This window comes from Pangasianodon hypophthalmus, chromosome 16 (assembly GCF_027358585.1).
Source record: "Pangasianodon hypophthalmus isolate fPanHyp1 chromosome 16, fPanHyp1.pri, whole genome shotgun sequence".
Taxonomy (NCBI): Eukaryota; Metazoa; Chordata; class Actinopteri; order Siluriformes; family Pangasiidae; genus Pangasianodon; species Pangasianodon hypophthalmus.
This window is the reverse complement of record NC_069725.1, coordinates 10,649,057-10,672,946: the sequence shown is the minus strand read 5'-3', so window position 1 is coordinate 10,672,946 and position 23,890 is coordinate 10,649,057. Positions and strand designations below refer to the sequence as shown.

The window sequence follows — 23,890 nt, the reverse complement described above, 5'->3', positions numbered from 1 at the left end:
TGTAAACAGGACTCTATAAAGTGCAAGATAGTAGGAGTGTAAAATAACCTTAAAACTTAATGTTGTCAGTACGCTATTTTTTTTTAATCCCAAAAGTAAACTGGTTTGGTAAATGACTTTATAATCCTTGTTGTCTTTTGCCTCCTGGTTTCAAAATAGTAATCATGCTTTAATGTATTAATATGTCTCTGTGGCCGTCCTTGTAATTGGTTGCCATCTGCCTGTAATAACAGTTATATTCAAATAAAGTACCTGCTTTTTAATCTCCTCATTGTGATCTGCTGCAGGTCCCACAGTGCTCCGGTGTTCTTTTGGTCTTCTCTCACGTCTTCCTGTCTATCCATGTCCAATGTCGGTCCTTGTTGGGATAATTCTTCTAATACTGGCCTCTGAGGTTTCTACTCAAGGTAATATATGGCTCTTTCTATCTTTGACCTAAAATGTTTATCCAAAAGAAGTCTTTAGCAAGTGGTAGAATCTCATGTTAATCGGTTTTAAGTCTGATTCAGATGCAGTTACAGTTACACACAAATCAGTAAGAGGATAATCTGTTGCAGGCTATGTATTTGATCATGTCATTGATTATTTATTTTACCTGCATTACACATAAAATACATCACTACATTTTAGAATTATAATTATAACTCTTCCCCTTTTTGTGACATATGCAGTATTATGCTTTGCATATAATTTTTAAACTGGTTTGTCTGACATGCAGGCTAACGTACTTGTTGACAAGAGTTCAGGGATGAACTGGGCCATACAGTGGGCATGTGTTGTTTATCATGCACATGCTCATGTACACATTCCTCTATCGTACACAACATTGCTGAATGAACCAACAGTTTTACACATAAAAGAGGTGAAAAGGGGTTAAAAGAGACTTTTTGGAATGTGTTTCATGCCAGAATTACAAAAAGCCTTTGGAGAATATATATACAGAGGTTCCAACATTGGCAACCTGATCACGTTTTCCTCTGAAATGGGGACTCTGATGTGTGATGTGAACATTAACTGAAGCTCTAACCTGTATCTGCATGATTTTATGCATTGCACTGCTGCCAAAATGCCAAAATGCTACAATGATCAGTTGATTGGATGGGTAAATATAGGTATATGCTCTGGGCACTGGGCACAGACTCACCCGAACTGGACAGTTGACGATTAGAAAAAAAATCACCTGATCTTTTCCCAGTCTTTAACTGTCCAGTTTTGGTGAGTCTGTACCCATGATAGCCTCAGCTTCTTGTTCTTGGCTCACAGGAGTGGAACCTGATGTGGTCCTCTGCTGTTGTAGGCCATCCACCTCAAGGTTTGGTGTGTTGTGCATTCTGAGATGCTTTTCTGCTCATCACAGTTGTAAAATTTGAGTTACTATAAACTTCCTGTCAGCTCAAACCAGTCTGGTCGTTCTCCTCTGCACACAGGATTTTTTTTTTTCACATCATTCTGTGTAAACTCTGAGACTGTTGTGTGTGGAATTCCCAGGAGGTCAGTAGTTTCTGAAATACTAAAACCAGCCCATCTGACACCAACAACCATGCCACGGTCGCAGAGATCACACTTTTCTCCTTTCTGATGTTTGATGTGAACATTAACTGAAGCTCCTGACCTGCATCTGCATGATTTTATGCATTGTGTTGCATTGTGCTACATTGTGTTAAAGTGGATGGAGAGTGTATAGGGAGGAGAGAGAGGAGAGAGAGTTGATGTCGGTTATGAAAGGTTAGAGTGTTTGAGATTGTTTTGGATTTTTAAATTGCCTGGAGAACTATAAACATTAGATTTTCTTAATTAAAGGAGCCAGGGCTGCTTTTAGACTTATGCTTCTTTTCAGGATATATCCTGTTATGCAGCTCCCATGCTGTGTGTGCCTCCATGATGCTGGCCTCTTACTTTGTTGGTTCAGTGGTTGGTGGTGGTGTTACTTGGGCAAAGAAAATCTTACAAGATGTCTGATCCTTTGCCAGCTGTTATTAAAACCCAGACTTCCTCCACCCTCTTCCTATTACTGCTCCCTGATAACAAGAGAACACCGTAACACAAAAAAAGGCCTTCAGGCTACTGAAGGTCAACGCTGTGCCAATTTAACACAAATCTGTATTTGGATTCAGGTCATGTGCTCAGTGCTAACCTTCAACCCCTCGAGAACGGATTTCCTGTGCCCCTTGTTTCACTGTACTCTTGTAGGACAGTAAAGGGCCTGCTTTGAGCATGCCAGGACAGCTGGAGCAGAGCAAGGAACATGGATACATGAGCATAAAAAGGGAGAATTGTTAGAAGACAGCATGTGGAAATTATGCAGATCAGCTGAAGACAAGGGCAGAGTTGAGCAGGGATTTTCTGAGGGAGGAAGAGAGAAGAGAGAAACGCTAGAGACGCCCAGTGTTTTACAGCCTCTCTGTGGAGAGGCAAACAGAAGGCATTGAGATGAATGCTGTGAATGTCTTTGATCTCGAGGCATTTCCACTGAGCATCACCCCCAAAACCCCACTCCATGACCTTCTTTCTCATGCATGTCTTACATTTACAGACTGGTTTTTGTCCCCAAGCAGTCTGTGTATGCAGACACACACTTTGTCCTTTACATGAACTGTTATATTTGACTACTGTATGTGATTGTTTATTTGTGATAACACTGCTTACTAGCTCATTTCCAATACATCTTTATATCCTCAGGCCGATTAAAGCTGACGGTTTTGTCAGAGGACCGGCTCCAGATGAAATGGAAGGAGGCTGAGGGGCCAGTGCAAGGCTACAAAGTCAGAGTTCGACCGATCTCAGGTGAGAAATAGCCTCTAGCAGGTTCTAACCTCTTTCTGAAGTGGGAATCACACTAATCTCTACTTGTATATTTATATATTATATATATATATATATATTTTATCATGTTTCATTATTCACCACACATATGTTGGCTCTCTTTCTAGGCAAGGGGTAGGGCTCTAAATTTAAGATTCCACAAATTGCTGAGGCAAGGGTCAGAACTTTTTGACTTAACTGCAGGGGATATTCAGTCACTGTCCAAAATTATGTTGAGTTTAGGGCCCTAAGGCAACCAAGAATTTTAAATGATCATGTACTGTATATGTTTTACTATTTATAAATTACTTTTCCTAATGATTTAAAGTGTTGCACTTCATACTACACATTTCTAAAGCCTGTTTTAGGTCAGAAAGTTCAGACAGATATTTTGGCTGCAGGGTAGGGTTCTCCTACTTTCTGTTTGACTTAAGTGATCTAGACAGCATAAGAGGTAAGGCATTTCTTAAGCACACACACCTGCATAAGAACAGGAAGTAACTAGTTTTGTCTGTTAAAACAGCACAGTGGTATTGATTTCCTCTGTCAGTCAGAGATTATTCTGATAGGCCTGCAGCTTGTAGCACTAGTAGAACATAAGCTAAACTAGTTAACTAAGCATTAACAGCTAATGTTAAGATACAGCCTTAAGTTATAACTTAAACCTTACACCTACAGTACCGCCTAGAAGCATCTGCTGTAAAGAAATCTATTTGAATTCGAGCCATCACTTTATTGTAAAGCATAGTCTATTTGGATTTTGATACAGTGACTAATTCGAGAGACAGAGCTTGCTTGAAATAAATGCTACACCCAGAAAGGCAGATGCAAACATACTATATGTACAACAATATATTATTCATCCGCCATTGAATTGAGAATAGTCTAAAAGAAATTATCTGGGGTTCTGCTGCTTCACTTTCTAACCAAAGAATTAGGGCAGTTAATATTACATAATTCAGCTTACAAATCATTTCTTTCTTCTTTCAATTCCTTTTTAATCTGGCCTTTCGGCTTGAGGTGATTTTTCCGTTTCAGTCATGTCAGACCTCGGTAGAACTGAGAAGAGCGAGGGAGGGGGTGATGCATTTTAACAGTGATGGAATGAAGATAGGCATCTACCCAGCTGTATCCTGTGGCCATAACCTCTGAGCATATAGTCACTTCAATGCCTCTCATTCTTTGTCCTTCTCTTCTATTATCTCTATATTATGTCTCTCCCATTCCTCCTGTGTGCACTCTGATTCAGACAGGACTAATGCAGTATTAAGAAACTTACTACAAAAATTGCAGGTATATGGAGATGGTTGGAAGACATACCAAACACAGGAACACTTTTTATTAACCCATACATATATCTTCAACTTTTAATCTTCAACTGACCTGGTTTTTAACTTACAGTGAAGAAATACTCCATGTGGACAAAAGTATGTGGACACCTGACCACTGCACCCTTGTTGAACATCCCATTCCAAAACCATGGGCATTTACGTAGAGCTAATCCTCTATTTGCTGCTATAAAGGTTTTCTACTACATTTTGGAGCGTGGCTATAGGGATTTGTGTCCATTAGTGTTGTTGTCCAAGGAGGGCTGGCACACACTCGGCATTCCAGTTCATCCCAAAGGTGTTCAGTGGGGTTGAGGGCAGGGCTCTGTGCAGGCCACTCAAGTTCTTCCACACCAGCCTTGGAAAACCATGTCTTTATGGACCTCACTTTGTGCATTGTCCTGCTGGAACAGGTTTGGGCTCCTTAGTTCCAGTGAAGAGAAATCTTAATGCCACAGCATACGTAGACATTCTAGACAATTGTGCTCTTACAGCTTTGGGGTGACAGTTAGGGGAAGGCTCACATGTAGGTGTTATGGTCAGGTGTCTACATAATTTTGGCCATATAGTGTATAATAAGCTGTTGTTTATCATGAAATAATATATCTAGTTCTGTTCTGTTCACGTCCTCTAGACGTTCCTCAGCCGGAGCTGATGTTGACCACAACACGTGGTCGGGCCACTGTGGCAGGCCTCGACTCCACACAGGAGTACCTGCTACAAGTGCTGGTGCTTAATGGAACTGTGGAGAAACTCATTGCTAAAAGACGCTTCACAAGTAAGAGAGATACAGGTAGAGGGATGGGATAAGCAGGAGTGTCGAAGCAAGTGTTCTGGGCAGGGATAGACAGGATAGAGTAGAAGTGTTCAAAGGCACTGTAAGATGATTAATGGTGAAAAATGATACAGGGAGAGCAGGTGATACAAAGACCAGGACTAGTAATGTTTCAGTTCATTTGCACCCATTTAATTATTGTATCCAAAATGTTGTAGTCCACTTACATGGGAAATTCTCTACTTATTGCCAACTGTCCTAGTGAATAACACCATAGTAACACCATCCCTACCCCATCCCCCACACCCCATCTCCATCCCCACACTATCAAATAGCAGAAACATTTCTGTCTTCTGCTTAATTAAGGAATTTAAAATTCTTTTAAACGTACCAGTGTGTATAGCTGTAGGCTCCTCGGGTTGATCCTGAGCTTTGAGTTATGGTTAATGAATGATTGAGTGGATGTTTCACAATGTGGCGCAAATTTTATATGTCTGTGTTTGTTCTTGTGCATTTTATTAATAAATCCTTACGTACAAAAAAAGTCTTAGCTGAAGAAAACCCCCACAATAGTAGACTATCTCTGTCAACTCTGATTAATCTTTCCAGACATCTCTCTTCACACTGCTCCACTTAAACTGTAGTTGGTTTCTTTCCTGACGAATGAGCAGTGGGATGCCGTCATCATCATTGTTCAAGCAAGGTCACGAGTCATTTATAGAAGTAGTCAATGAGTCTTACATAAATCCCGCTTAACCACAGTCCTTTCATTAGCATTACCTTAGAGGTTTTTATTTTGTTTACAATCCTGTGGAAATACCTTAAAACGTATCCCCATTCACATTCCCACTGTGAGAATATTTTTCATTTTGTCTCCATACTAGAGTAAAAATTACTGCAACATTACAATTGTCCATGTTCCTCAGTGTTAATAACATGCTCAGTGATAATAACGTGTAACTAGCAGTGTGGATAAAAATATTAATATTAATATAAAGAACAAGTGTTGTCTTGTAGTCTTGTGACCAAGTCATTGAGGAAGTCAGAAATCTTATAAAAAGCCACATCCAACCAAACCAATGATTCATTCAACATTCATGTCTAAATACAGTATATACAAGTGCCACCGATACCATAAAGGACATATCATATTTGCTTAAGGACATAAGGCAGGTAGTAGGCTATTTGAGCTAATATTTGTTGTAGTAAATTACTTTTAGCATACTGATGTGTGACACAAGAGTGATTATCCATAAGTACTTTTCAGGCCCCATTACATATACTGTAAATGCTGAGGAATTTCTGAATGCCTGGTAGGCTTTGGGCCTGTCAGTTCAACATCCCTTTTCCACCACCACATAACATACATCATCCTCAACATATGCTACATATGTATGCTGGTATGCACACATGCACGTAAACAGTATGCTCCCTTTCATGGGCTCTGTCTGTAAATGACTGTGTTGAGGTGCTGGAATCCTGCAGAATTATAGGCTCTGTCACTCTCCGAAAGGAAAGTATGGAAGGACATTTGTGTTTTTATAGGTGCAGAACAGAGCCATGTGGACTGTTTATATAACACTATAATTTACATCTTTAAAAACCTTTACTTAAGTAAGCACGAAATCACAGGGGGAAAAAAAAGCATACAGAAAAGTAGGTGCTATTTTTAGGATCCAACATGTTGGACTTTGTAACACTCCATACTAAAAGTAGTTCATAACGGCATACATTGTGTTATTATTTCATTATGAGCGCATGATGAGACATACATTTTTCTTCACTATGTGTATACTTTATGGCATGCTTCTCCCACTGACAAATCTGTACCCAAGGAAAAGAGCCTGGGTGTGTGTGGTACTTTTTAGTTTCCTTGTTGGGTTGTGCATGTTCAGGCACGCTGGTCATGCAGTATAGTTTCGAGGCAAGCTTAGCTAGGTCAGAATTCCATTGTTCTTCCGTGTTCAGCTGTAACATCCAGAGTTTTCTAGAGTCTTTCCATCTGACTGAATTGCCTATGGGGCATTCTGAGTAGATAGACTAGTCTTTGCCTTTAAAGATTACTCATGCACAGTGTGTTTTAAACTAAATTTAAACTAAAGCCCTGTTCAGACAAGATTAGTTTTATATGGGGAATTGGGTAGATGTAATTCTTACTGGAGTATGTATGTGATTTTAGCTTTAACATGTCTGGATAGATTACACCATTTTGTTTACTTACTATAAAATGACTATAACAATAATACAGTTGTATGCAGAAGTTTGGGCACCCTGGCCAAATCACTTATTTTGTTGATTTTTGAAGTGGAACAAAGTAAACACATCATGTGCAGCAAACTATACAAAAGAATAGCTTTTTCTGCAAATGTTAATGTTCAGGTCACTGTTCTTATTGAAACACAGCCAGTTGATCAGTCTTTGTGACTGAAGCTCCTGATCCAATAATGAACCATCTTTCAGGGTCACTTAGATCTTTTCATTTTGTATTCTTGATCCAAGCCCAAGGACAGATAGGCATGCTCGACATTTTTATACATACAATAGAGCATGATAGAATGTTAAATTGCTTAATTGTATCCTGCAGTATACCTGTCTGGAAGCATCTGCTCTTTTTATAATTCTCCACTCATTTGTTCAGGTTGTTACTTTAATTTGGCTGTATATCTCTTGCAAAATTACATTTAGTAAAGATTTTGTCATGTCCTTTGGGACATTTTTAAACACGATTTATATGTATGCAACTTTTTAGGGTGCATACAATGTGTAGACACTCCCGTCTCCACTACAGATACCTTCTGTAAACATTACTTAACAGATATTTCCAAATAGTACTTAAGTAAAAAAAAAAAAAAAAAAAAAATGGAAAAACGCTTTTTAAATGTGTTTATTAGAAATGTTAGAAATGTTTCTCTTGTCCCTCATGTTTCTTTTGTGTTTCTACCTACCACACCTTTCCTCCTGGCTCTGTGTGTGTGTGTCAGTTGATGTGCTGCGGGAGGAGGAGGAGGCCCGCAGTGGAAACCCAAAGCACAAGAGGAAGGTCCAGGCGGTGGGCTCAGGCTCTGGCGAGATGGACGATGCCACTGAGGTTCTGGAGTCACTGCCCACTGTTCTCTACCAGGAGCCAACTACAAGAGGTAAAAAAAAAAAGGTTAAAAAAAGGTTAAATCTAGAGATGAAAACCATTCTTGAAAGTGTACTTTGGTTTCCTCCTCTTAGGGAAACCTTGAAAAACAGTGTTTAAAAAAAAAAAAATGAATCCATAGCTTATAAAACCTTACACCACAGTGTATCTTTTTCAGAGAAGGTTTTCAAGTAGAACCCTCTTTGAAAAGTAACAGCCCTTTGAAAGGGAAGCTAAGAACAATATTCAAAAGACCCTGAAGGAACGCTTTTTCTCTAAGAGTGTACCAATAGCCTGCTTAAGCTTTTGTAATAAATGACACAAAGAAAAGCACTCTCAGAAAAAAAGCAACATCAGAAAAGAAAGGACAAAAAATTCTGCAATAAAATTTCACTAAATTCACTCTATATCATCTTGAAGCAGTGAGATTAATTTATTTGTGATTAGATTCACTTTCTGTTATAGATTCATTTTTATATACTTTTTTAGTGTAGGTAAAGTAAAGAAAAAAAAAATCAAAAACAAGGCTTCGTAGGACAAACAGAATTTTTCTGAAGCAGTAAATTATTGAAGGTGTGGGAAAGGGTAGTATAATAGTTTCCGAAGTAAATTATAGTTAGCTCTACGCCTCGCCTGGGATGAGTTACGGTGTGTTAAGTGTCGTCATTTAGTCCTTCCTGGGTGCTTCTCTGTCATTAGCCATGGTTTACTACAGGAGCTACAGATGGTTTGAATGGTATCTGGTCTCTCACTAACTACACAGTAAAAGCTCTGCTGTAGCATCATATACTTACAATCAGCCTTCTATTTTATTATTGGACACTGACCATGCAGTCGACGTTTCAGCAGCTGAAGGATTCCTCACTGCAGACCCTGCCATGGCTTTTATATGATTTTGTACATTGAACACTTTTATGTCTTTTTATGCAGGTAGTCAATGAAGAACTGTGGTACTGTATGGGTTAATGTTGTGTAACTTATATAACTTATGGTTCTATATGTTCAGAACCTCCTACTATTGCTGATCAAGAGGAACAAGAGGTCGAAAAGGGCAAAGATAAGAAAAAAAAGAAGAAAGACAAAAACCGTACAAAGACAAAGGATGAGAAGGTTGAAAGCAGAGGTAAACCTGCAGAGGAGGAGCACAAAGTGAGAAAAACCACCCCAGTTACAGGTAAAAGAAAAGCATAACATTAGCACAACACTGACACAGCATAAAAAATCAGCAGTCAGTACTTTCAATGTATAGTTGAGAGCAAAATTTTGCATATCCCCCTTCATTGCCCTGGGATGCCAAAAGTTGTTTAGAGAATGCACAGTTATAAAGGAATAATTAATATTAATATCTTAAGATACAAGATATATCTTAAGATACAATATTTGACCTTTTTCTTACTTGTGATAATGGAGGTATATTTGTGAAACCTAAAACACTAAGGCCCTGATTTCTAAAGGCATGCATGTAAAAGCATGCAAACTTCATAACAGCTGCAAAAAAAAAAAAAAAGAAAAAGAAAAAAAAAGGAAAAAAACATGCAAGCTGATTTACTAATAGGGAGAAGATTGCATCTTTCACATGAGCAGAATAATGTCTTTTTTGTTCATTTTGCATGTTTGCTTTAATTTATATGCATTTTGGGCCTTTCCTGTCTAAAGGCGCAAAATATAGGGCAATGTCAACGCAAGTCGATTAATTTTGCACTTGTAGTGTGATTTCCTAAGCCTGAAATTCCACGAATTAATACATCTGGAAGGCAGGTATTAAATTTGCCCATTTCTGCCAGTTGAAGACAAAATTATACCAGTTAATCAGTCTTAAAAATGAGAATATTTATCTAAATTGTGCATTAGAAAAATAATCAGAATGTTTCTTGAAATTATGACTTAATATTGCTGTGGTAATCATATTAGCTATTCACCATGCATTCACACAACCTGATACCAAGAGTGTTTAAACAGATTTACACATATTCCTTTTTAATGTCATGAACACTCATGTCTACTCTTTATATCATATTTTGAACAGTATTTCAACCAATCTTACTACCTTTAGTCTGCGTTGTACTTGAGTCACAAGTTCATTTCATTCTTTGAAATCCAAACTTGCAAACAAAAAACAAACCTCATTTAAATATCATTTTCTTCTCATACTTTGCACAGCTATTTTTTTGTAAATCACCCGGAACACACCTACAGTTTGGGTGTGCAGTTTGTCTGATTGCAACCAAAAAATAGCACTCGTTATTTTGGATCTTAGTAAATCAAGGCCTAAATGACTTTTAAATGCATTACTTTTTTCAATATGTCCTAAGCATATACAAACAGTAGAGTCAGTATTTGTTTAAAGGGAAATTCCACAGATATATCACAATAACTGTATAATTCACTCACTGGGAAGTAAACAAAATCACACCAATGGTTTTTGATGACAAAAATATACTTTTCTAGAAAGTATTAGAGTGAGAATTGTTCACAGCAACAGGTGGTAGGAAGTAGTCACCTGATTTCTTAAAGGTTTTCTTTTTTCAGAAGCCACCCTACCGCAAGGGGAAGCCCCGTAACCTTATGTGCCTCTCTCTACGTCAACACAAATCCAAGCCCCAAATCATGACATGACATAAAATCAACTTTTTATATTGTTCCAGTAGCCTGTAGCTATGAGAAATACATGGAGGGCAAAGAGGTGTTGGAAGGGAAAACAGTATCCAGAGTAAACTAATTTTACAGACATAACATTAGTAAAAATCATATATGATCTAATTAAAATCCTTGAAAGAAGTGTCTAGGTTTACATTTTAAAAGAAGCTCTTGAAGCACTGCACATTTACGTCTCATTAAGAAGATTGGAAAATGAAATGTGGCTATTCCATGTAGCTCATGGGAACAATCACACAAACCTGATATGGATTTATTGTGCTAATAGATTAATCCATAATGTACTTTCCATTAGCTAGTTAAAAATCTGAAATGTGCATTTTCAGTTCCACACCTGACCCAGGACTAACTCTGAGCCTAGTAAACGTAGCTATTGTGCATTTTAGTGGTAATTCTGTGGTAAAATTGTTCCGCGGGTTTCTGTGATTCCTGAGTAAGAATTATCACACATATAAAATCAGCTGACGGATGTTTAATATTTGTAGGCATGTTTGTTTTTTCCTTACCTCTCATTCATACTATATTTGCCCAGCTGGATCCTCTCACAAGCCATTCGAGTGCAGGACCGGGGTGCAGGCTGATCTCGTCCTGCTGGTAGATGGCTCCTGGAGTATTGGACGTACTAACTTCAAGAAGGTGCGGGAGTTCCTGGAGGGCCTGGTCACTCCCTTCCACATCGGCCCATATGGAGTGCAAATTGGTAAACCAGGCCTCTTCCCATTCCTTCAGTGTTTGTGATGGCCATCTTAAATTCATGGACCACAGTTTCCTCAATACCTATTTGGAGATGGTGTTTTTTAATGTTCAAGTGTTTATAAGATGTGTAATAATGATAGTTTTTAAAAATAAACTTTGAATTTAGAAAGTATTGCCATGTGGTGGGTGGCACTAGATTTGTAACTTCATGCTTATATTTTGAATTAGATTCAACAGGGGATTTTTTTTCTAAGGCTAAGGATCTACAGCAGAGTATAAAAGTCTGGCTTTTCTACCGAGAACTGTTTATATTTAATTATTTATCAAAAACTACACCAAACCTAATCTAACATTCCCAATCCTACTCACCATGCCACTGCAAAACCCAAATAATCTGGACCACCTATGGGTTGGACTAGTGTCCCTGACCACGATAAGACGGTTACTGAAAATGACTGAATGAATACACAGGTATGTCTGACTGTCTGTTTCAGCCCTGTCCCAGTACAGTGGAGACCCTCGCACTGAGTGGCAGCTTAATAACTTCACATCCAAAGAGCAGCTCCTTGACGCTGTCCGAAACTTCAGATACAAGGGAGGGAACACCTTCACAGGTGAAAACAGCATCTTTAAACAGAATTAACTCTTTGTTACAAGAGACACTTTTAGAAGAGGCTCTGCTAACTAGACTATTACATCTTAGCTACAGTTGTTTTCAAAGTTCACAGATGTAACTTTAACACTTTTTTGATATGTCTGTTTTGTCACTTCCACTTTTTCTGTGTGTTTACTGCATGACAAGCATGGCGAATGTATCTGTATAAAACTATGACATTATGATATTTATGAATATATAGTGAATTCTATACTAGCTGTAGCTTTCATTATAATGGCCTTTGTAATCACAGCCTGCGGGATCTTTTTTATTCCAACGTCCTCATTGAAAACAATATGTAGGTAATGAGAACCATGTCAACTAAATTTTAAAAGATGTACAAAACAGTCGTCATTGTAGGTTTTGCTTAAGTGTTGTAGGATTTAAAATTCCTCTACATGAGACACATTACTTCTAAAAATGCTTTAGAAATGCTTTCAGTGTGTTAATTAATCATCCAAGATTTTTATTTCTCTCGTTCTTGTCCCCAGTGCTTTTCAAAGTTTTTCAGAGTTACACTCATGGTGACTTTGCTATGTGTTTGTGCCCCAGGTCAGGCTCTTATTCATGTCCTAGAGGAGAATTTGAAGGAAGAGGTCGGGGCCAGGTCAGATACCCCACAATTTCTGCTGCTATTGACTGATGGTAAATCTCAGGATGATGCCGTTGCTGCAGCCAGTAGGCTGAAGAATGCAGGAGTGGAGATCATCGCTGTAGGTGAGTTTACTGTGGTTTACTGTTTTTTTTTGTTTTGTTTTTTTCTTTCACTTTCACAAAATAATTTAATGGAATGATAATGGTTCTTGGGTGATTTGTTTTGTTTTAGTGCAGCTTTGTAAGTAATCAGCATCCTTTCCTTCTCTCTCTCCCTCTCTCTCTTCCTCTCTCTCAGGCGTAAAGAATGCAGATGAGGCCGAGCTGAAACAGGTAGCATCTGAGCCTCTGGAGCTGAATGTGTACAATGTGAACGATTTCCCTCTACTCACTAAACTGGTTGGCCGACTGGTACGCATCCTGTGTGGGAAAATGGAGGAGCGCAGTAAAACAAGTGAGTTTATTACTGACACAATGACATTTAGAGATGTATCTTTGTTATTTTTTTATTAAAAACTAATTAAAGATTTACTGACAGTAATTCTGAGATCACTGACAATAATTTAAGGTCACATCTGGTGCAACAAGCAATCAGCACAAGGTGGCCTCTCTACAACTGTCAGTTCTAAAAATTTGCTCTTGCATTTGTTCAGTTACAAAACAGCAGGCTTCAGGTCATTTCTGCCAAAGTCGCTGACTACATCTTCCAAAATATGGCACAGCAATCACTCCTTAGCAATAAATACACATGCAAGACAGGGGCTTGTATGGCACGACCATATGTTAATTATGTGTGCATACGTATTCTTAGTGGATCAGCAACTAAATTGGCCATGCTCAGCTAAATTGGTACTTAATTAAATAATTACACTAACACGCATATTTAGTACTTTTCTGAGATAATTGTCTTTGTAGTCAGCAAAAACTAGTACTACCCTACTGCAGGTATACACAAGTTTGTGTGTGTATGCGTGTGTGTTTGGAGCAGGACGTGCGCATCCCACTGAAGACCCAGGGCTGTCTTACCCAAGTCCCACAGACTTGAGATACTCTGAGCTTGGTCCCAAAGAGGTGCGTTTGAGCTGGACGAATCCAGGCAGAGCGGTGCAGCAGTACAGGGTGGTGTTCCACAGCAGTGAGGGACAGAGCCCACAGGAGGTGAGTCTGACTTTCCACCTATAGCCAGGACAGAATCCACTACTCAGGAGAATCACAGCTCAGTTTTGCTCTAGCACACGGATATTCAACTAAAATTTGTACATTTCCAGTTTAATTAAATGCCATGTTTACAAAGGTATAAGCAACTAACCTGGATAAGCAACTAACCTGACTGAATGGCAACAGCAGTTATCCTTTAATACTTGACCATTAGTGATTAGTTCATGGCTGTAAATAAGACACATCAAGTCAAAGTGGTTATGTTTTGTTTCACAGTGGAGTGTCAGGTTAGCACTTTTGACTAATGCCAAGGACTCTGAACAGATGATCTATCCTGTTCTGTTTTTAAAAACTGATGTTTTTTAAGTTTCTGAGTAATGCAACAGTGGTGCCCTATTGGCCGGAGATCATGAGATCGAATATCGACAATGCCACAACCATCTGTGGCCAGCTGCCAAGGGAGCAGCTGGCCACAGCTTCTCTGGGTGGCAGGGGAATACTGTCTTCCCACATCAGTCAGAGTGACACTAGCCAATAGTGGGAGTCTGTGAGCTGCAGAAGATTGTAGATAGCACTACAAAGTGTGTTATGCTGCCCTGTGACACAGCATGAGCAGCAGTTCCAGCGGTTGGCTAGTTTCATGTGTCTCTGTGGAAGCAAGTTAGCTTTCACCCTCCCTCTCAACCAAACTCGATAGAAAAATGGGGGAAAATTTTTTGTTGTTTAACCCTATGAAAGTCTTTGAAAACTCTTCCCTTTCTAAAATAATATCTTTAGCCCTGTACATTACATTACAGTTACCTTTGTAAAGTTAGTTGCATATCCAGACCTTTGTAATCCCTGTAGCTAGTCTCTGGTCTGATGAGATGCCTTCAGCTAATATACTTAAATACAAAATTGGTTAAGCCATAACAGAGGATTTGCTAAAAATGTTGAGCTGGAACATGTTTAGAAAACTAGTTTCACTGAACTATGTTTTGTTTTCATACATTGGACACTCTGCTACAGTATTTTTTAAGTTCAGTCCACTAAAATGCCTTGCTGGGTTTGCATCCGGACCGCAGTCATCCAGTTAGCACCCCCCTGCTCTAGTTTTACACTCTTCAAGTGTGACAATATGCTGAGGTGATCTGAAATATCTAATGCTTAAACATTATGGTATACTTGTACAGATGCGACTACATGAAACACTTGAAACATACTCTTTTTCCCCTCTAAAACAGTGTAACCTACATTTTAAGTACAGTCAAAACCGTATGTAAACATTATTTTGATAAACTGCTGAAGGCTAAGAGTACAACTCTTAACAAGCTATTAAAACAACATTTTTGCAGTTACTCTAATCAACTAATTTAAACTCACCCTGCCACTGCATAGTTATGTCATTAAATGTCATCCTTTTTGAATATGTATAGTTGTAAGCAGAAATTGTAATACGTCAAATCAGTTGAGATCCTAGGCTGTATTCCATGCTCCTCAGAGCTGTGTTTTTGCAGGTGGTGGTGAAGGGGTCAAACTCCACAGTGATGCTGACCGGACTGTCCTCACAGACACAGTACCATGTGTCAGTTTTTCCTGTATATGAGGACAATGTGGGCTCTCCGTTGAGAGGCATCTTCACTACATGTGAGCTTCTATGTAAAAAAAATCATTATTAACCTCAAACAGAGAATAGTTAACAAAATCTCCTCTTTCCACCTCTTGCATCACCTGTTCTTTCCTCTATTCCTTCTCAGCAATGCTGGCCATGCCTGAGTCTCTGGAGGTCACTGCGTCCTCTCCCAGCAGTCTCCGGGTGCGCTGGAGGCCTGCTCATGGAGCTACTCAGTACATGGCCCTCTACTCAGCTCTCAATGATGGAGAGCCTGATGATGCTCGAGAGGTGAGTCTGGGTTCAGATGTATGCTAATGGTTGCGGTAACACTATATAATTTATCATTTGAAATCTCTACTTTAAGAAAACATATATACCCTTTTTTCCCAAAATGACATGGAAATGTTTGTACACTATAAGGCCAAAAGTATGTGGACATCTGACCATCACACACATATGTGGTCCTTCCCAAAACTATTGCCACAAACTTGTGAACACACAAGTGTCTAGAATATCTTTGTATGCTGTAGCATTAAGATTTCCCTTCACCAGAACTAAAGGGCCCAAACCTGTTACATCCATGACAATGCCCTTGTGCACAAAGCAAAGTCTATAAAGACATGGTTTGCCAAGATTATTGTGGAAGAACTCGAGTGACTTGCACTCAAGTTCAACCCCACTGAACACTGTTGGGATGAACTGGAACATCGACTACACACCAGGTCTTCTCACTTGACATAAGTGCCTGACCTCACTAATACTCTTGCGCCTGAATGAGCACAAATCCCTACAGCCACATTCCAAAATCTAGTGGAAAGTCTTCTCAGAAGAGTGGAGGCTGTTATAACAGCGGGGGAATCCATGTTAATGCCCTTGGTTTTGGAATGGGAGCATATGGGTATCAGGTGGTCAGGTGTCCACATACTTTTGGCCATATAGTGTATTTCTAACTCTACTCTAAGCTACTTTCTAACATTGCCTTGACTGTCTGCCTGCCAAGATCATGTCGGATAAGGAGCCAGTTTAACAAACCCAGCAGTCTAAAACCACACACACTCTGCACGTTATGCTAGAATGAACAGAGATTAGTTGAGTGAAGAGATGGTGATGAGGCTTGTGTTTAAATGCTTGTGTTAAAGTGATTTGTAAATTAGGTCACAAATGTGTAGACAGGTATGGCATATTTCAGTGGAATTGGAATAAAATATTTAAATACAAATTTCTGCCTTTTCTCTTTTGGTTTTGGGAGTAACCAAACTTTAAAATGCTGTAAGTTTACTTTTGGTTGGGATACAGTACATGCAAAAGGGAAACATTTCAAATGAGGAAATCTTGTCGTTTTCAAAAATGCATATTGAAGAAAATGTCAAAATTTGACTGTGCCACATATACAGTATGCAGACATTTTCCTTGCACACAGTCATTTGAATGAATTAAGCTCAGATGCTTCACTGCTGTTTTTCTTATCATCACTATTGTGAATGTGTAAGGGTGTATTTTTGAGGCATGTGAAGTGCAGCTGGTTTCTCAGGCTGCCACATATACAGTATGCAGACATTTTCCTTGCACACAGTCATTTGAATGAATTAAGCTCAGATGCTTCACTGCTGTTTTTCTCATCATCACTATTGTGAATGTGTAAGGGTGTATTTTTGAGGCATGTGAAGTGCAGCTGTATCTCTGTGTCATATATGGCAGGTGAAGTTTAGAGCTGATGAGACTGATGTAGAGCTGCGAGATCTGATGCCTTCTACAGACTACTCTGTCACTGTGTACGCTTTGTACGAAGATGAGCCAAGTGATCCCGTCACCGCTATCGCTACCACATGTAAATGTTTATGCACTTTATATGTATCAACATAATCCATTCACTATGCACAGTGTTTGCTTAGAGATTTACTTTTTCTCTGTTTCGCTATTCTCTCTCTCTCTCTCTCTCTCTCTCTCTCTCTGCAGTTCCACTACCATCTCCTCTTAGTCTGCAGTTCCCAATGGTCAGTCACAGCACTCTTAAGGTCACATGGGTGCCTGGGGCAGTTGATGTTCCTGCCCATCGTGTCACCTACAGCACAAATCATGGGAGTGATGTCAAACAGGTGGAGGAATAAAGCTTTTCACATCAAAGCTTTTAGGTTTGAGACTGAGATGCTTAGAGTATGTTCAGACAGCAGGGCAAATCTGATTTATTTCTTAAATCTGAGTGGCTGCATTGAAATTACAAGTGACAGAATCCACTTCTCCACTGATCCAGAATTGAATAAAGCAGACTTGTGTAATGCAGAGCAGTAAAAGAAACTAGCTGCCATCATAAAGATTTCACAGTTGACTGTGTTACATACGTCCAGTTATGTTCTAAACTTATCTGGCAAAGATAGCAGCAACAAAATCACAAACACAGGAAGGTCACCTCTTAGTTGCTCCAAGGCCAAATACTCACGGCCAAATATTCATTTTCTCATTGCCATAGCATATATTTATAGAAATTTGATTTGATTTAGTTCCAATTATTTGCTTTTCACATCCACAACCTTGTTTGAAAACTAGCCCAGTATTGTGTAAACCTGGCAACTGGTGTTTTCCCATAATGCATAATCTGAGAGGGTGGCTTAATTAGCATATGAATGAAAGATTTATTTCAACATATAATATTTTTATTTAAAATTTACATTTTTACATAAGATTTATATAAATAAGATATAGATTTATAGTGGTTATCACATTTGCCTCACACCTCTGGGGCTGGGGGTTTGAATCCTGTCTCAACCCTGTGTTTGTAGTGTCTGAATGTGTGTGCGATTGTGTCCTGCGATGGGTTGGGACCCTGTCCAGGGTGTCCCCCGCCCTGTGCCCCGAGTCCCCTGAGATAGGTTCCAGGCTCCCCACGACTTTATGGTTTTACCACATAGTGCTTTTGCCGTCCATCTTGAACTTCCACATTTTGTAGTGTTACAACCTGGAACTGAAATGGACTTAATGGGGATTACATTAGAGATTGTTAGCTTGCACATTTTATCATTAGCTGAATTTATGGCCCTGAGTTTATTGCTTTATTTTGTCCTCTCGTGAAATAACAGAGACTAGCTCTTTTTTCGAATCTTTCACTTCAGATACAAGATCATTTTAATTTAGAGACTGATTCTAAATTCATTTGCTTGGCCAGATTAGAACCTTTATCAGTCAGGTTCCAATCTGCAGGCTGTATGTTTGATACCCCTGCCTCAGGTACACTGAGGAACAGGGAGTAATCAGTAATCAGGGAGTGTCAGTGTTCAGAAGTCAGGGGATGGAGACCTCTGCTGATGGGGAGGTGTAATGTTCCAGGTAGATAGAAGATAGCTTGTTAAAATTTCATCAAGAAGCGCGTCATACTGAACGATGAAAAGGAAACAACATATGAAATAAGTCAAACTGACAGGTCAAACTGATGTCCAGAAATTGTCTACACTCCATAATGTAACTTCTCCACAGCAAAAAAGTCTATATTGAGACTTCTATTTTGAGGTTCATAGACACCAAGCCAAAAGGTCTATTTTTCGACTCCTGACTGTAACATTTCCCTGTCCCTCTATCATGTTTTCTCACTCTCTCTCAGGTGGAGGTGGCAGGTGTGAACACAGTCCTACTGCAGAATCTTTCCTCTCTGTCCAAGTATCTGGTGTCTGTGCAGTCCCTCTATGTAAAAGGACTGTCTAGTCCTCTCACTGGTAACATCACTACATGTAAGTCACATGCGTGTTTTGTCATTTTTGTAGACTTGATTTAAGCATCATACAGTCCACCTCTTAGCTCTATCTTTGTTGATCCAGTCTTGACTACAAGTATTTTTCTCTGTCACATTCTCAGTAAGGGTGCCTGCTCCATCTGAGCTTCGGGTCACTAACTACTCTGAGAACACTCTAACAGTACGCTGGGAGCCGGCTGCGGATGATGTGACCTCCTACCTGATTAAATGGATCTCTCTGAGTGGAGGAGACCTGAGACAGGTCAGTCTGATCAAATGAGCTTTATATGTAACAGAGTGAGAAGCTGTACTAATTAATGATCATTAATTACAGGTGGATTTGCGTGTGCTGTGAATATATGATGGGTTTTGGAGAATATATAAAGGTTTTGCATTGTGGCATGATTTTTTTTTTCATTGTTTAAGCTGAAAGTGGATGGGGAGAGTGAAGGAGCCACACTGGAGGGTGTTGAGGATGATAAAGAGTATCAGATCTCACTGTCTGCCCTCTACGCTGATGGAGCACAAAGTGAGGCTGTGGCTATAAGATACAGTACCTGTGAGTATATACCACATGTATGAATCATGTATGAATCCTGTATGAATCCTGCATTATTAAGATTGTCTCCCAGTGGCATTTTGAAAAGCATCCTGCAGATGGATGGCACCATAAACCCGCTCAGTGATTTACCATTACTTCCAGTTTGTCTGTGTCATATCCCGCAATTTCGCTAGGTGTAACGCTTAACCATGATGACTGTAGCAATGTCAAGGAAAATAAACTCAATTCTGTTCATAACCTTTTAAATCTTTTAATCTAAAGAAATATCTAATGTAATAAAATGACATCATTAAACATTTTGCTGCTCAGAAATGTTCAAATGGAGTGGAAAGATGACTTTTAGCCTCATATGTTATTGTATTCATTCTTATTGAAATCTGTTTCCATTACTCAATATTTGTGTTACTTAGGCTTTTCTATTCATGATTTTTTTGCATATTTGCTGGATGGAAAACCCCTAACATATAACACTGGCTTCTAGATAACACATTAGAATGAGGTTTTATTTTTTTTTGGTGTATTTGTATTGCTTCAGTGTATGGGGGAGGTCCCACGAGTGTGTCCATCTCTGAAGAGACTGCAGTCAGTATGCTGGTCAGCTGGGTTCCTCCTAATGCTCATGTGCTGCAGTACCACGTGTCCTACACTCCTTTAACCGGAGACGCACGGGAGAACAAAGTGAGTGCTCCCTGAGAACATGTTCCTTTCATTCAATAGGAATGATGTTGTTCATGGTCTTTTTTTAATTTAGATTCGTTTACAAATGTTTAAATGACCACAGTATCTCTAAGGTGTATAACATATTTGGTGTAAAAGCCCACCTAGGGATATTGACTGCATCACACACAGACACGCTACTGAATAATATATACATACATCTTACTTAGTGGTTTGTGGTGCATCATGGGTAATGTAGGCTTGGGGGGGGGACTTTCCTTGTAGGTGTTGTTGCCAGGCAGTGAAAGACGAGTGCTTCTGCAGTCTCTTCTCCCTGACACTCGGTACAGCGTGCTGGTTACTGCTGAATACCGCAACAGAGAGGGAGGCAGTGCCTCAGCACAGGGCAAAACCAGTCAGTCTCTTTCTCTCTCTTTCTCGCTCTTTCTCTCTGTCTCTTTGTACACATATACAGTACATGCATACACATACTGCATACTCACCCATATACACACATCTTGTATTTTTTCCCCATATATCCAGCTAGTCTACGTGTGAGCAGTGTGAGCGTGGTTCGGTCTGATCACTCAAGTATCTGTGTGTCCTGGAGGCCAGTAGCAGCAGTCACTGCTTACCACATAGTCATCCAGGCTCTCAGAGGTACCAGTACCAACCTGTTTATGTAATATACTATTTATACACTTACCCACACCAGGGGTCATCAATGTGTCCATATACAGGCTAATCATAGCCTCAGGCACTCCAACCACAGAGCATCTGACGTCTTTTGTACACTTTCCTGCCAAAAGCTTCAGAATCCTGAAGGTTGCAGTTTGAGCACTGCACTTCCACGTATACGCACCAGTTTCATTTCGGCAGCGTAATTTCATTTGATGCAGTTAGCAGTCAGTAAACATTATACTCCCACGTTGCCTGTTGCCTGTTACCTGTTAATTGTCACTATAATGTACACCCTTGCAACTATGCTATAGCCACCAAAATGGACCACTTTAAGCTAGGTATATACAATATATTTGATGAAAATTAAATCATGGTGATGATCCCTGACCCGCTCTCTCCTAGACATTTATTCTTATTCTTTATCTATAGAAAAAGTGACATTTGTGTGCTTTCTTTGTCTGGGTTTGCTTTGGCACAGATAAGCAGAAAAAGGAGGAAACAGTAGAATCTACCAGCAGCAGTCACTGTTTCTATGAGCTACAGCCAGAGACGGTGTATCGGATAAGCGTGCACTCCCGCCTGGAAACAGTAGAGAGCACTGCTGTCACTATTCTCCATCCCACAGGTGAGATTCTCATTCGGCCCTAAAAATAACTCTCACACTTCCAAATATATGCTTGATTCTTTTCCAGAATATTGACATGTAATTATTTTACAGCTGCGGCACCATTAAGAGCACAAGTTCCTCCAAGACTACATCCCATACAAAAAGAAAGTGAGTATCAAAGCAGGCGTCCAATCCCTGTTCTATTCCCTCCTCATGCCTAGTGCTCCTGGGAGAGGATAAGACTCCACCATGACCCTGACCAGGATAAAGCGGTTACTGAAGATGAATAAATAAATGAGCGAACAAATGAACAATTGTAATCTCCTGTGCTGTGTTTTCCTTTACAGTGTGTCCTGAGATGACTATCAGGAATAGTGTGATTAAAGGTATACACCTGAATTATTGCTCATCTTTTCAAATAGGCTTGGTAATTAAGAATGACACTCAACCTGAATCACTGGTATTGTTCCCAGAAAAATTATGTGTGCTTATGTGTTGCAGGCTTTAACATGATGGAGGCATTTGGTCTGACTCAGAGAGCCCACTCCACTGTGGAGGGTGTTTCAGTGGAGCCTTTTATCTTCAGCACTATTCCCAGCTACACCCTCTACAGAGACGTTCAGCTGACCCAAAGCACAGGGTGAGGATTGACAAAAATTTCCCAAGTGTCAATCAGCTATGCAAAGGATGTCTGCATTGTGCAAATCATTGTCTTTTTTTTGGCTTGTATTACAGCTTTATCCATCCAGCAGGCTTTTCTCCAGAGCACACTATCAGCGTGGCCTTCCGTCTGCTGCAGGACTCGCCCAAGGAGCCCTTTGCTCTCTGGCAGCTCACTGACAACGATTTCCAGCCCAAAATGGGGGTGGTGCTGGACCGTGAGTACAGGGCTGCATGAAACGATATGGGTGCATGCTTCAGAAGTGACCAAAACATTGAAACTTGCTATGTTTCATCATCCTGCAACATGCCGCAGACTTAGAAATAGAAATTTTTTAACCCCACGTTGATTTCAGTATAGAGTAACCAGACGAGGTAACTAGGGATACTTCAGTGGCACAAAGTCCTAGTAGGATTAATTAAATGCTCAACCCCTCCATCTTTAGATAATTTTTGGGACATAAACAGTTAGCTTTTGCTTGCTGTACATGATAACAAACGTGGCTCGTCATAGGCATATTTGGAGCACAGTGTTCCAGAGGAAGAAACTTACCCTGGCATAAGCAAGAATTTAGCATTGATTATTAGTGATGCAGTTCTAAATAAAATCGAAAAGGTAGTGATATTGAAGTTCTTATTTCTCCTGGTATGCAAGCGACAGAGAGCAGTTTCTTTCTGATATTCACACAGGCACAATTGTCACTGTAATTTTGAAGATATGAAGTGTTGAAAGAACATTTAAGACCTAAGCAGACTGTTCTGGTTAGAGGTCCTATGTTGACAGTGCCTGTTCCACTGCCCCGCCTCACCGCAGGCGTGGAATTGCTTAGTACACTCTTTTCTTTGTTATACGTGGCTTAAAGAATGGCGCTTCTTTTAATAAAACAGCCTTTCTTGACAATGTAGATATATTTTCGCAGTGGACTATATTTTACAACAGGGGGTATGTGGTATGGTTTAATCTTAGAGGCTCTGGTGTTGTTCAGTGTTGTATAAAAAAAACTACCAAACTGACAGTGTTGGCCAGGAGGGAAAACCTGTGTAACCTGTCATGTGAACAGAGGTTTGTTTACTGCTAGGGCTGGTAGAAATAAGATTAGACTGGATGTGGTACCTATTGCTCATGACAAGCTTCATTTCTGAGATTGAGTACTAATTCTGCTTGCAATTAAAATTGTTAATTTCACCCTGGACCTTGATGACTATTCTGTGAAACCAAAAGTTGCAGGACCTGGGGCCTCATTTATAAAACTTTGCATGGACTCCAAGGTGAAAGTGTAACCAGGAAATTGGCCTCTTCTCCAGCCCAGTTACCGCCCACAAATATCTGTAAATAGCCAATGTAAATGACCTTATGTATATTTAAATGTGGGGTGTCCCATTGATTTTTGAGTGTGATAACATTGACAATGTTGGAGAGAAAAGCAAAAAAGAGGAATGTTGGGGAATGTGGATAGGAAGTTGTGTCAGAGCTCAAGACAAAAGGATAGAATTACCTCTATTTAAAACTTGATAAATAAACTAAAAGAAATAAAAGGGATTGTGTTCTGAAATACCAATAAAAAGGTAAAAATATACCTTTCCACTGGTCTCAGCTATTCACAATCGATGCATGACGTCC

General features: G+C 39.6%; 1 protein-coding gene and 1 long non-coding RNA gene across 4 annotated transcripts in view; one reads left to right on the top strand and one right to left on the bottom strand.

Annotated features, from left to right (window-relative positions):
- LOC113530527 (solute carrier family 35 member C2) overlaps positions 1–23,890 on the top strand; it is a 50,652-nt gene that overhangs the window by 17,510 nt on the left and 9,252 nt on the right. The window contains exons 10-34 of one of the 3 annotated variants that reach the window (XM_053240990.1): positions 297–407; positions 2,680–2,784; positions 4,765–4,908; positions 7,887–8,042; positions 9,036–9,203; positions 11,217–11,384; positions 11,875–11,994; positions 12,588–12,752; positions 12,928–13,083; positions 13,618–13,787; positions 15,284–15,413; positions 15,524–15,669; positions 17,080–17,209; positions 17,338–17,477; positions 18,974–19,100; positions 19,225–19,364; positions 19,529–19,661; positions 20,200–20,342; positions 20,607–20,736; positions 20,865–20,981; positions 21,481–21,627; positions 21,721–21,777; positions 21,957–21,995; positions 22,111–22,249; positions 22,345–22,487. In XM_053240990.1, coding sequence (XP_053096965.1) covers positions 297–407; positions 2,680–2,784; positions 4,765–4,908; positions 7,887–8,042; positions 9,036–9,203; positions 11,217–11,384; positions 11,875–11,994; positions 12,588–12,752; positions 12,928–13,083; positions 13,618–13,787; positions 15,284–15,413; positions 15,524–15,669; positions 17,080–17,209; positions 17,338–17,477; positions 18,974–19,100; positions 19,225–19,364; positions 19,529–19,661; positions 20,200–20,342; positions 20,607–20,736; positions 20,865–20,981; positions 21,481–21,627; positions 21,721–21,777; positions 21,957–21,995; positions 22,111–22,249; positions 22,345–22,487 — 3,324 coding nt within the window. Of the gene's footprint in view, positions 1–287; positions 408–2,679; positions 2,785–4,764; positions 4,909–7,886; positions 8,043–9,035; positions 9,204–11,216; positions 11,385–11,874; positions 11,995–12,587; positions 12,753–12,927; positions 13,084–13,617; positions 13,788–15,283; positions 15,414–15,523; positions 15,670–17,079; positions 17,210–17,337; positions 17,478–18,973; positions 19,101–19,224; positions 19,365–19,528; positions 19,662–20,199; positions 20,343–20,606; positions 20,737–20,864; positions 20,982–21,480; positions 21,628–21,720; positions 21,778–21,956; positions 21,996–22,110; positions 22,250–22,344; positions 22,488–23,890 lie in introns of all 3 variants that reach the window. The other 2 variants (XM_026920643.3, XM_034311721.2) reach the window with 2 other exon arrangements.
- Positions 20,191–20,960, bottom strand: LOC128320750 (uncharacterized). The gene is made up of 3 exons (XR_008304333.1): positions 20,825–20,960; positions 20,541–20,685; positions 20,191–20,313 (listed from the first exon to the last, which is right to left on the bottom strand). It is a non-coding gene; the product is annotated as an uncharacterized LOC128320750 (long non-coding RNA).